The sequence below is a fragment of the Pituophis catenifer genome, unplaced genomic scaffold (assembly GCF_029215685.1).
Source record: "Pituophis catenifer annectens isolate HBS135680 unplaced genomic scaffold, rPitCat1.0.hap2 SCAF_4, whole genome shotgun sequence".
In the NCBI taxonomy this organism is placed as follows: Eukaryota; Metazoa; Chordata; class Lepidosauria; order Squamata; family Colubridae; genus Pituophis; species Pituophis catenifer.
In genome coordinates, this window is record NW_027256884.1 from 39,458,183 (window position 1) to 39,470,883 (window position 12,701).

At 40.1% G+C, this 12,701-nt stretch overlaps 1 protein-coding gene across 1 annotated transcript in view; it reads right to left on the reverse strand.

The window, feature by feature from the left end:
- OCA2 (OCA2 melanosomal transmembrane protein) overlaps positions 1-12,701 on the reverse strand; it is a 185,898-nt gene that overhangs the window by 144,095 nt on the left and 29,102 nt on the right. The window contains exons 6-8 of the mRNA XM_070943323.1: positions 3,756-3,904; positions 2,274-2,356; positions 799-952 (exon numbers count right to left, since the gene is read on the reverse strand). Of these exons, the coding sequence (XP_070799424.1) occupies positions 799-952; positions 2,274-2,356; positions 3,756-3,904 (386 nt within the window). The remainder of the gene's footprint in view (positions 1-798; positions 953-2,273; positions 2,357-3,755; positions 3,905-12,701) is intronic.

Here is a 12,701-nt window from a genome sequence, read left to right on the forward strand (position 1 = left end):
CTGAAAGCCAGCTGGGTGACCTTGGGTCAGTAGCCTTAAGAAGCAGGCAAATACCACTTCTGAAATCTACCCAAGAAAACTGCAGTCACTTGTCTGCAGGTTGTTGCAAGGAATCAATGCTGATTCAAAGGGACCATCCAAAAAATCTTGTTGGGGGTCGGGAGTTGAAAAGACGGGACTGAAATGACATATGATTGGTAGGTTGCTCATAGATTGGGCTCTCTAGTTCTGCCTCAGAGTTTAGCAGGTCAAACTATATTATGCTACTTCTGCTCCAAGTCTTATGCAGGCACAAGAGTATTATGAAGTATTGAGAGATTTGGAGGAAGGAGATATAAAATGATTTTTTTTCCCTTTTCATCACAGATTCCCCATTCCAGCCTGGCATCCTTCTGACCAAAAAGACAGCTAAGGACCAAAATAGCTTCCAGTGTGATTACTAGCAATCAGAATGTTAAGCACTTCCTGTTTAATTACTATGTTCCTATGAAGGGTTGATAGGATTGATCAGAGTTCTAAGTGATCTTTTTAACAAAAAAAAAATTAAGTATAATTTATCACGGAGATCTATGTTATAATTGGTTTTCAACTTCACAGAAACAGGGAGTTTAAAATAGAATGAAAAGTTACTGAAAATCAATGGGAAAAAAATCAGATGAAAGGATACTGAGATTGATGTAGGCTTGTAGGCGAACTGAACTGAAATGCACCGATTCTTATCCCAATTTTTAGGTTGGTATATTAACTGACAAAAATAATTCTGCTTCTATTTCCCTTGAATAAAATGATTATTCTTACCTCAAACACGATCAGAACATAAACACCTGCTAAAATGACTGAAGCTATTGTGACTTGAGCCTCTATATTTGCATGAAGATACTGATGTGTCATAGAAAGAGGAATGATTTCTGATTCCTGAAGAAATGCCTGGATTCTTAGGGAGCTTTCTTTTCTGTTGAAAGAAATTTTAAAATTCTATTTGATAGCTGGAGTAGAAATGACCACAGGTTCATACCAGGGGTGAAATTCAGCAGGTTCTGACAGGTTCTGGAGAACGGGTAGTGAAATTTTGAGTAGTTCGGAGAACCAGCAATTACCACCTCTGGCTGGCCCCAGAGTGGGGTGAGAATGGAGATTTTGCAATATCCTTCCCCCAGGAGTGGGGAGGGAATGGAGATTTTGCAGTATTCTTCCCCTAGAGTGGGGTGGGAATGGAGCTCTTGCAGTATCCTTCCCCTGCCATGCCCGCCAAGCCACGCCCACAGAACCAGTAGGGAAAAATTTTGAATTTCACCCCAGTTCATACTGCTAAAGGTTTTAAGCATTGCTATTATTCTTGTTTCAATATTGTCTATGTGATGATTTAGAATATTTCAAATTATTGAGATCTTTTTAGGTCATTTTCACAACCAGCACAAAAACAGAACTTCTGAAGAGAGAGATTTAGACACAAGGATATACAGATATGCTTAGCAATGGCTTCAGATAGTGACCATTCATAATTAAAACAATGATGAAAAAGGAACTTGGCAACCAATTCCTATATATATGACAAAAGCAGGCCTTCCGTGTGAAATTGATTAAAGTTTGGTCAATTCTGGGCAGCAGGGAGCCAGCCAGAGGGTTTTAATCAACTAATTAAGGTTGCAGAGATGAGCTTGTTAACTTGTGGTTAGCACTTTTTAAAGGAACACAGCTGCAGAGAAAAACAGCTCAGAAGACATGGCCTGTTTAAGCAATCTGTCCACTCCGATGAGGGCAAAAAAGAAGAGAAGAAAATTGGGTCAGGTTCAAGGTGCTTTATAAGAAAACCTTATCTGAATGAGATGGCAGCATCCAGCATCTCTTTCTTTTGCTCCCACTCTAAGTTACATGGTTTGATTAGCAACCATATCTCTTAGCAACCATTTCATTGGAACTAACTAGTCACTAAATGAGGACTACCTGTAGATAAATACACATCAGTGTATTTATTCATAAAATGGCTTTGCTATCTTTTATTATGCCACCTGAAGAATTAAATATTTAGACAATGAAGAAAAAAGGATATGTCTTGGCAGCCTTCTTTTTCCCAGAAAAAGAAAAAAGGAAGGATCCATGAGACAGATTGCAAGATTTAATTCAAATGATTGGAGAGGAGCATAATAGTAGCACACGCAATGGTGCCACCCATTCATCCACCGTCATAATGTATTCTAATTAGAGCAACTGTATAACTAATTATTAAACATAAAATATTTTTTCAGTGAGTTTCATTGGATTCATGAACCAACCTATTCATTGTCTCGAAGATTCTAGTCACAATAACTTGCTCATTTTTCTTCAGATTTAATGCAAGAGTCCAATTATATAAGATCTGCAAAAAAAGAAAGAATTAAGAAGTTTAATAGGTTTGATTACTTATACACCAATTCCAGTTGCTAATTGGATAGAAGAGACTCTAGGCATATTGGCATATAGATATCTTAAAAACCAGCAATATATACAGTAAATTGGGCAAGAGTCATTCCTTAATTAAGCTAATAGCTCAAGATGGCCAGTTGATCAATGGAAGTAACAGGAATTATATCCTATTGGGTGTGAACCCATTAAGGATAAAGAATCAGTGTGTCAGGGGATCAAATTAGAATGGTGTACATTCAACCCATGGTTTTCTGTTTGCTTTAAAGTGTGGGGGAAGGGGGCGTTTAGGAGAAAAATGCTTTGAACTAGCTAGGTTTTATCCCCCTTTTCTCTACTTTTTGTTGGGAAGAAAATACTAAATCATACCCTCTGCCTGCTCTCACTGTATGGGCAAAACATATGCATGTATTTAACATATATTCATATAATAAATGTTGCCTATAGACGGAAGGTGGTAGTTTAAAATAAAGGAATTGGTGTATTGTAAAAAACAGAGAGAGCTGAAAAATGTCTAATTGCAGCTGGCTGTAATTATACTGAAATTGCCTATACCTGGAAGCTCCCCAGATTTCTTACTGCCTTATAACTATGCCTGCTGATCTCTTTTCTTGCTTGTCTATGTAAACTGAGCAATTAACCTTATAAATTCAAACATTGAACACTATGTTTTCAATGTTCCATCATCCAGACCTGTTCTAATGTCTTTGTTTACTAATGAAATGGCAAAGTTTCCATATATGCCATGCCAACTTTTAATATGCTAGAAAGAAGAGGTGTAAATGTTATCAAATCCTTTTAAACTGCAGGCCTCTACTCCTATACCTGATAACCAGTTAGAAATAATTAAGATGACATGGCACACAAATAAACATTCTTGGCCCATTTGCCTTGTTAATACAATTTTCATGTTGAAATCTGCTTTAGTCTCTAGAATCTTCTGCATCTTTCTTTCAAGATCCATAGGACTTTCGATTCTTCCCATATTGCCTCAGTGGTGCTATTCAGAAGGTTCTAGAGAACCGGTAGCGGAAATTTTGAGTAGTTCAGAGAACTGGCATATACCACCTCTGGCTGGCCCCAGAGTGGGGTGAGAATGGAGATTTTGCAATATCCTTCCCCCAGGAGTGGGGAAGGAATGGGGATTTTTCAGTATCCTTCTCCTGGAGTGGGGTGGGAATGGAGATTTTGCAGTATCCTTCCCCTGCCATGCCCACCAAGCCACATCCACCAGGTCACACCCACAAAACCAGTAGTAAAAAAAATATGAATTCCACCACTGTATTGCCTGATAGGACTATGAGCAGATCTGTAAGCGGGGGGGGGGGAAGAGATTCGAATTTTTAAAGTCTTACTTGCTGTTGACGTCTCCTTTTAGGACTGGTGTCTTCTATTTGTCCAATTTGAACTACAATATAGTCTTTTGGTTGTCGCTCGGTTACAAAGGGCCCTCCCAGTTCTACCTTTAAAAGAGCAGAATCACTGAAACTGCTAAAGTTCCCAGCTGATAGAAAGACAGTTAAGGACTCCACATTTTTCTACAAATGAAAGACCTATGGTTTTCTAAGTTATAAATTTTGTGATGCCACCATAAAAAACTAATCATGGTATCATCCCTTTTCCACATTCTAATGTGATCTGATTTTTTACTCTTTCTGTAACTTTATATAGTTAATATAATTAATTCAAAAACAGGAAACTCCTATTTCAGAGATTTAAAGAACATGTCTCTTTGAAGATCATTCTGCCTAAAATTTTATTAACTCATCTGTGATGAATGGAAGTAACCATTGATAAAAAGGAAAGAGAAAAAAGAAAGAAACCTCCTCAGGAGAAAATGTGGTTTGTCTTCCTTCTTCCTCATTGTTACTTATAAGATTGAAAGATCTAGATTCCCTTGATATCAGGAAATCATTGGAGGGAGAGACTTAGCTTAGAAACAAAGACCGTCTCACAAAGACCTCACTGCAGATGGAGAAGATGGGGCTATGATAAATATCAAAAAATATTCTGCCTCTAAATTCCATTTTTCCTACCCTGCATACTCATGGAATACTTTGGACAACATGTTAGGTTCTTCTTCATGGCCAAAAAAATGGGATAGCACATACAGAACCATATGTTGTTATGAGTCTCCCAAGTATTTCTTGACAACATTGGTATTTTCATCATTCTTGTATATATCTTCTGGCACACAGAAGTTGCTGGGTTGTTTCCCAAAGTTCCCAAGTAGTTTCAATATAACATACTGAAAAGATACTGGGTGTTGATATGGCAACTTCCCATACTATGGTCAGATTCATATGCAACCTGGTACAATACATCAAAAAGTTATGCAGCAAAAGGTGGCATCAAAAATTGATAAAGATGATACACCATCAATCACAATCCTTATAGATATACAGTAGAGAGATGATATAGAGATATAAAGAGATATGGGTGGAAAAGACGGGGGAGAGAGAGATGCACTTGTAGAATCTCTATTTACAGTAGATCTAACTCTAGATCTAGGTCTAGATTTTCAAAAACCAATCTTCTTTCCATCCATGTATCTTATACGACAGAGACATCTTAAAAATCAGAATTGTTTTTTAAAGATCTAGACATCCTATAAATTCATTTTTTAAAAATCGTCACTATTGTTATAATGTATATGCTTTCCAAATAGACCAGACATTACACTGCCTTCAACTGTCTATAAAAATAGACATATAATATTGCTACACAAACATAGTAAGAATATTATACATTTGTTTCCTATAATTGTCTGCAACTTTTAAAATATTGAAGTTTTAAATGACTGCTATAATTTCCAGGTTGATTTGTATACAGTGTGCTTCAGATCTTGACTCTTTGAATTGTAGTTCAAAAGGTTTGCTGACCTGTATTAATTAACCTAGCAACCCAAAATACTTTGACAGCCTGTAGCCAATTTTACAATATAGCCATAATTTGTATCCACAAGAAGCTTCAGGTGCACATAATTATAGCTGCTTCCTTGTTCACAATATGGCTAAAATATACTCTGTAATTACACAAATAGCATATTCAGAAGCCATTATAAAAATTCTTCAAATTATTGAAGAAAAAATGGAACTCATTTCACAATATATTAATATAGAACAAAGTGGCCAATGTGTAATTGTTACAGCTTCATTTGAAACACTTAACCAGAATGCTTATGGTTGTGTGTCAGTTCAGACAAGAAATGCAATTGACCTACTGAACAGAGCAACAGGATCTTTAGCTAGCTTCTTAGCAATTGAATTTAATATTCAATATGTTGCTTTTAGAGGGACTCAGTAGCTCAGTAGCTAAAACGCTGAGCTTCTCCATCAGAAAGGTCGGCAATTCAGTGGTTCGAATCCCTAGTGCCACGTAACAGGGTGAACTCCCGTTACTTGACCCAGCTTTTGCCAACCTAGCAGTTCGAAAGCACATAAAAATGCAAGTAGAAAAATAGGAACAACCTTTGGTGGGAAGGTAACAGCGTTCCGTGTGCCTTTGGCGTTTAGTCATGCCAGCCACATGACCATGGAGATGTCTTCGGACAGTGCTGACTCTTCAGCTTTGAAAAGGAGATGAGCACCGCTCCCTAGAGTCGGGAACGACTAGCTCATATGTGTGAGGCAGAAGTGGGTTTCAGCAGGTTCTGACCAGTTCTGGAGAACCGGTAGTGGAAATTTTGAGTAGTTCAGAGAACCAGTAGTAAAAATTCTGACTGGCCCCAACCACATCTATTCTCTGCCTCCCAAGTCCCAGCTGATTGGGAGGAAATGGAGATTTTGCAGTATCCTTTCCCTGGAGTGGGGTGGGAATGGAGATTTTACAGTATCCTTCCCCTGGAGTGGGGAGAGAATGGAGATTTTACAGTATCCTTCCCCTGCGATTCCCACCAAGCCATGCCACGCCCACCAAGCCACACCCACAGAACCGGTAGTAAAAAAATTTGAAACCCACCACTGGTGTGAGGGGAACCTTTACCTTTACCTATGTTGTTTTAATGGCTTAAAATAGACCTAGAACTAAAGTCTTGGATTATTTGCTCCCTGGGATATCCATCTAGGGGCTATCTTAACATTTTGACATATATATTCCTGAAGACCCTTGTGCTCATTCCCCATTTATTTCTGATATTTTTTCCTCTTACTTTCCTGATCTTTCTTTCCTCAAATACAATATTGTCATTGTGGATTATTTCCTTAATATTTCTTTCTCATTCTCTAATCATTTTCTTCATATTTCAGTTCCTTCAATTGAGCAGAAGAAACCCCAATTCGTCATCTCCTTTTGTTTGTCTTCAACTCCTGAAAAAATTACCATAATGTGTGTAGCTTTTTCATATACTGGTATATATTTCAGATATTCATTTCATTTGCTCCATTTTTATAAATTCAAAATTACCCAATGTCCAGAATTTCTCCATAAGAAGACAAGAACATAGATGGCAAAGTTTGGTCCATTGAAACAAAGGGCTTTCAGTGATTGTCTCACAAAAGTCTGAGTTTTAATTCTTTTTTGTTCAAACATGTCTCTAATTACCAGCACAGCTTTCATACACAGACAGATACAATTCAGCATGGCCCCTTCAGACATGGCCAAACTGAATTTATTCAATCAATCTGGCAGGTACAGATAGGTGAGAGAGCCAAGTGGTTCTGTTTTGATAAAACATCAATATTCTCAGCATTTTTTAGAGAAGCTATGGGAAGTACCTCAGATTCAAAATTATTGGATGTGGGAGCAATCAAATCTGATAAATTTATCTGTCAGAACCACTTCTATCCTGTTGCTAAGAAAACTGTATAAATATGTCCAAAAGATGAGTTTGACTCAGAGCTATTTTGACCTGGTATAAATGTTATACTTCTGATATAAATGCTAAACTTCTGGTATAAATGTTATACTTCTGGTATAAATGCTATACTTCTGGTATACCTCTGAGTTTGACTCAGAGATATTTTGACTTCTGGTATAAATCACCAGAAGATGAGTTTGACACAGAGGAGACTTTACCTTTAAAATCTATCCATTAATCATCTCTTTAACTATTACTTAATTTTCTTGCTTATCTATTTGTCTGTCTTTAATCTTTTCAAGATTCAACAATTCAACAATTTTCAACATATCAAGAGACTTTTCCACACATTCAGAAAAAGTCAAGAACTAATTTCCAAGTAAGCATCTTGTGCAGGTAATATGAATCACCAAGCTAGAAATAAATCACATACTTCTCTATGATCTGCTAGTTTGAATTTTGGTTGCTGGTTTATTTCATAATTTGTAGCACTTTTTTGGACTTTTTTGTAAAGTGTTTTATTATTTCTTGCTATTTTCTTGCTTTTCTGTTATACTTTCTGTATTTTGTTATTCTGTTCTTTGAACTATTAGAGGAGTATTGAAGTATTAGAGGAACCTAATACTTAGGGAAACAGGATGAGGCAGTTGGGATGATAAGCTATAAATGAATCCATTTTTTAATTTTGAAAGTGGAAGACAAAAGCAAGAAATCCAATTACAACAACTTCAGCAAATTCTTTTTAAAATGTCAGCAAAACTTGTTGAAGCATGAATTTAGGATCACAGTATGCTAATCGTTATACAAAACCCCTAAAAATAATCTAGTAGCCCCAAAGGAAATGGCACATAAGATGAAAACCCTTTGAATATATATTTAAAAAAATACCATATTAGAATGGCAGTACAAAGGTCTGTAGTCATCCAAGGTGGAGGATGACTTTTAGAAATAAAATTTCAACCAGAGGGTCATGAGAATGCAAGCTCTGCACCACCCCATTGTTTCCAGCTCCAATTTGCATGCCATGGATTGGTTACACTAAAATGGGGATTTTAATTTATGACCAACTTTTTCCTTGCTATCAATACTAAAACAGATGAAATTAAAATATATATGTAAACTATAGAGCCAGCACCAAAGCTATGTAACAGCAAATATAGAAACCCTTATGGGAATGAAGTGTAATAAAAAAAAAAATACAGAAAGTAAAAAGTGAAAGCTGGAAGTAGCAACAGTTGATAAAAAGAGAGAGAGAAAAAACAACAGTACACTATCAAAACCATTCCAAAACCAATCAGCTTCTTCTCTTAGAATAGCACACATATATACCATGTTTTCCTGAAAATAAGACCCAGCCTTATTTTCTTTTGGGCTCCAAAATAAGCAGTGGGTTTATTTTGGGGGGATGCCTTATTTTTTTCATGTACAGGAGGCAGCAAGTGCAGGGACTGACGGGAGTGGGAGTGCTGCTACTGCCGAGCTGGCCCTCTCCATCTCATTATCTGCTTGCCCGCAGCCCTGTCTGCTGGCCCTGCTGCTGCTGGCACACTGGAGCTCGGGTCTTGCTCAGGCTGCTGCTACGACAAGGCAGAAGGTCATGGAGTGCGCCGGGATCACCTCCCCCTCCCCCCCATGCCTCTCTCCTGCTGCTGGGCCAGCTGCACCTGCTGGCCTCATGGGGCTCTTCACCCTCCTGGCCATGCTACTCTTGGCCACCCTCCTGGGCTGCTCCTTCCTTGCACAGGGCAAGTCGGCCCAGATCTATGATCTCCAGAGTACCTCCCCCCACTGCCAGCCTGCCACAGCCCTTCATCAGCAGTCACCAGTGGAACCATGCCACCTCATCTGCCATCGCCTTCAGGCTCCGCCTCTCCCCTGGCCTATGTGGATTTGGCAGGCAGGAGCTCCATGGCAGCCCTGCAGTGGGACAGATGGACAGAGGAGAGAGGGGGAGATCACCCTTTCCTTTGTGTCCCAAAACCCCATCTTCCTTGAGTACCCAGCCTGCACCCCTGTGCTGGAAAGGCGAGCAAGTTATGCAACTCAATGCTACCAGTATGCCGGGCAATGCAAGCCATGCAAAGCAGCCCACCCCGACCCTCTTGGCTCCAGGGATGATCCTGGATGGAGGGGGTGGGATCTCTGGGACAGAGGCCACTGGGTGCAATGCTTTGACACAGCTCCAGAGCAAACCTCCCCCTTCCCCACGCAGGATTGCAAGTCTGAAGGCTACCGCAGCGTCCGCCAACCAACCCCCATCTGGTACCAGCAGCGGCACCTGCTGCTGCTGGCCTTGCAGAGGATCTTCACCCACCTGCTCTTGGCTGGGTTGCTCCTGCAGCAGATTTCCAAGGCCTCTAGTTGCCATGCCTGGCTTGCTTGTGTTGCATGGCATAGCATTGAGTTGCACATCTTGTTCATCTTCCCAGTGCAGAGGTACAGGTGGGGGCATGGCAGCCAGGAAAGATGGTGTTCTGGAGTGCAAAGGAGGAAGGCATGATCTCCTCCTCCCTCCTCTGTCCGTCTATCTCACTGCAAGTCCTCCGTGGAGCTCCTGCCTGCCGAAACCACATAGGCATGGGATGGGCACAGCCTGAAGGCAACAGCAGGCAAGGAGGCCTGGCTCCACTGGAGACCACTGGCAAAGGGACCCTGGCAGGCCAACAGCAGGGGAGGTGCTCCAGCGGTCATAGATCTGGGCCAACTCTCCCCACAAGGCTAGCAGCAGCAGGTGCAACCGACCTAGCAGCCAGGCAGAGGCACTGGGGGAACAGACAATCCCGACTCAACACACAGCCTTCTGTCTTGTTGTATGGTAGCAGCAGCCTGAGCAAGACCCGAGCCCCTGGCCTGGTGGTGGGCAAACCATGGGCCAGAGCCACAAGGTGAGCTGTGGAAGAGAGAGGCCCTTGGCTGCGAGGTTGCCTGGTGCCAGAAACATCTCCAGGTTTACGGAGAGATGGAATGAGAGGCAGCTCCTGGTCCTCGTTGGTTCAGCCAATCCACGGGGCTGCAATTAATGGGCAGAGTCAGGTCCAAGTCAAGGTCAGGGCGGCACTTTACCCACATTGCTGATCCCGCCACTATGCCAAGTTGCACCATGCCACCCTCTCATGCACAGACCTGGCCACTGGAGTCATATTGGTGGGGCTGGAAGTGGCCAAGCCTCTATGAGGTTATCAGGGAAGGGAAGGAGCCATCATGCTAAGCACCACCTCAGGGATCACTGCTCCCGTTTGTGAAGGGACATGTAGTTGGGTGGGTGATTGTTGGCTGTTCCCAGTCTGGAGGATGGGGGGGGGGAAAATAAGTTTTCTCCTCTAGCTTCATTGCCCCTTCCTCGGCTGGTGGGGGGGGTGTTACAGCTTTGACTCAGGCCTTCAATTATGTGGGCTTCTGAATCAGTATACCCAGAAGTGAAGTAGAACACCTTCCCTTTAGTTACTTTTTTTTTTGCAGTGTTTTATTTTCTACCCTTGGGTCTAACCTGTTTGAGCAATTTAAACATCTGTCATGCCCGCTCACTCCATCCCTCTGCTTGCCTGCGGCTACTGCCAGAAACTCGCTTTGTGTTGGCCACACCCACCCCCTTCAGCCACACCCACCCTTCAGCCATGCCCACCCCCCTTCACAAGGGCTTATTTTCAGGATAGGTCTTATTTTGGGGAAAACACGGTACTATGGAAATTCCCTTCTCTCTCTGAATACATAATGTTACAAACCAGGAGAGGTAGATGGCATAATCATTAAGTTATAATTCACTCCTTAAGTAAACTTTTGACCTGCCAAGTCTATACAAACAATTTGCATTGGCTACCCAGTCAAAATATGTGACAGAAGATTTTCTAACATTGAAGCAACCCTCAAAAGAGTTATTCAAATGAGGAAGTTCTTGGCAACTTTCAAAACTGCACCATGTGAAGCCTTTAAAGATCAGCAAATGTGATGCTTATGTGTGAAAGTGCTCACTGACATACTGAATTATAATTATGTCTTCAAAATTTGTGTTTCAGAGTATGAAGACTGATACTCTAATGGGATTGTGCTTTTGCATTTTGTATTTTTCTGTAGACTTTTACAGCAATGCCGGGATATTTTAATGCCATTTAGCCCTTCAATGGATGAAGGAAAGGAGTATAAAAAGGGAGAATAATACATGATTTTCTCTCCCTTCAGGTATCACATGTTTATTGGAAAGTCTCATACAGGTTTTTATCTGTGATTCCATGCAATTGAGCCAATGTTTTTCAGCCTTCATTACATTACATTAGTAGAGGTGAGATGGAGTGGAATGTCTCCCAAATTGTAGATATTTAGAAGGCTAGTCATAATGTTTATGGATATAAATGTTCAATTCAATTGAATAATGTCACTAAAGGCTGCATTTCTCTCAATGTATCTGCAATACAATTCTATAAAAGGATTTCTTGAATATATTTCCCTACGCAGAAATTTGTGTATTTAAGTATAAATGTGCATAGATTCCATTTTTACCTGGATATCAATTTAATGGACAAGCAGACATAATTCTACATCTCATCTTCATACACTCAGCAAAAAGAACTTCTGTATAGGTTGATTCTGCATTTATAGAGGAGGATATGTTTTTCACTGAGATTCTTTGGTAAGTAGACTGATATTTATCTATAGGAAGCATATTCAGTAATAATAAAATATTTCTCACTAGTCTTCCATAAGTGGAAAAACAAAGGGCAGTTTTCTCCAATAGAATCTGTAAAATGACAATTTGATTATTTCAGCTCTTTGTCCTCCATTTGTCTGTATTACACATTATAATTCTGCATACAGCTGAAGTTATTAGGAACACAGCATGAAGGAAAGTGTAGTAATGAATGACAAAGTAGAGAAAGTAATTTAAAACAATCCAAGTTGTTTGTTTCATTGGGGTAAGAGACATTTAATCCATTTACCCAAAGCTTGTGATACTAGTGATGATTTTAAATCTATGAAAACTAGGATAGTTTGTTTGGTAACCATAAACAATAAAATATCAAAATTTATCCAATTAAAGGTGTGGAGGGGAATGAAGGTAATTTCCCAGAAATATTTCTCAGATACTGATCCTTCATATTGCTGGAATGCTGTCAGAGATAATTTTAACTAGTCAGGTATCCTAACTAAGTAACAGTATTTTACAGAGATCAGCTACCATCTTAATGTTTTTGTCAACCTCCCCAGTTCAAACCCAGAAGCTTTCCAGATACTTAACATAGTTTGGCTTGATAAGAATCTTGATTTTACTGTAGAAAGAGGCCACTTTTAAGTCAGAATAGAGCTGGAATGGATCTTGGAGGTCTTCTAGTCCAACCCCATACTCAAGCAGGAGACTCTAAACCACTTCAGACAAGTAGCTGTTCAATCTCTTCTTACAAACCTCCAGTGATGAAGCACCCAAGCTTCTGAAGGCAAGCTGTTCCATTGGTTAATTGTCCTCACTGTTAGGAAGTTTCTCCTTAATTCCAGGTTGCTTCTCTCCTTGATT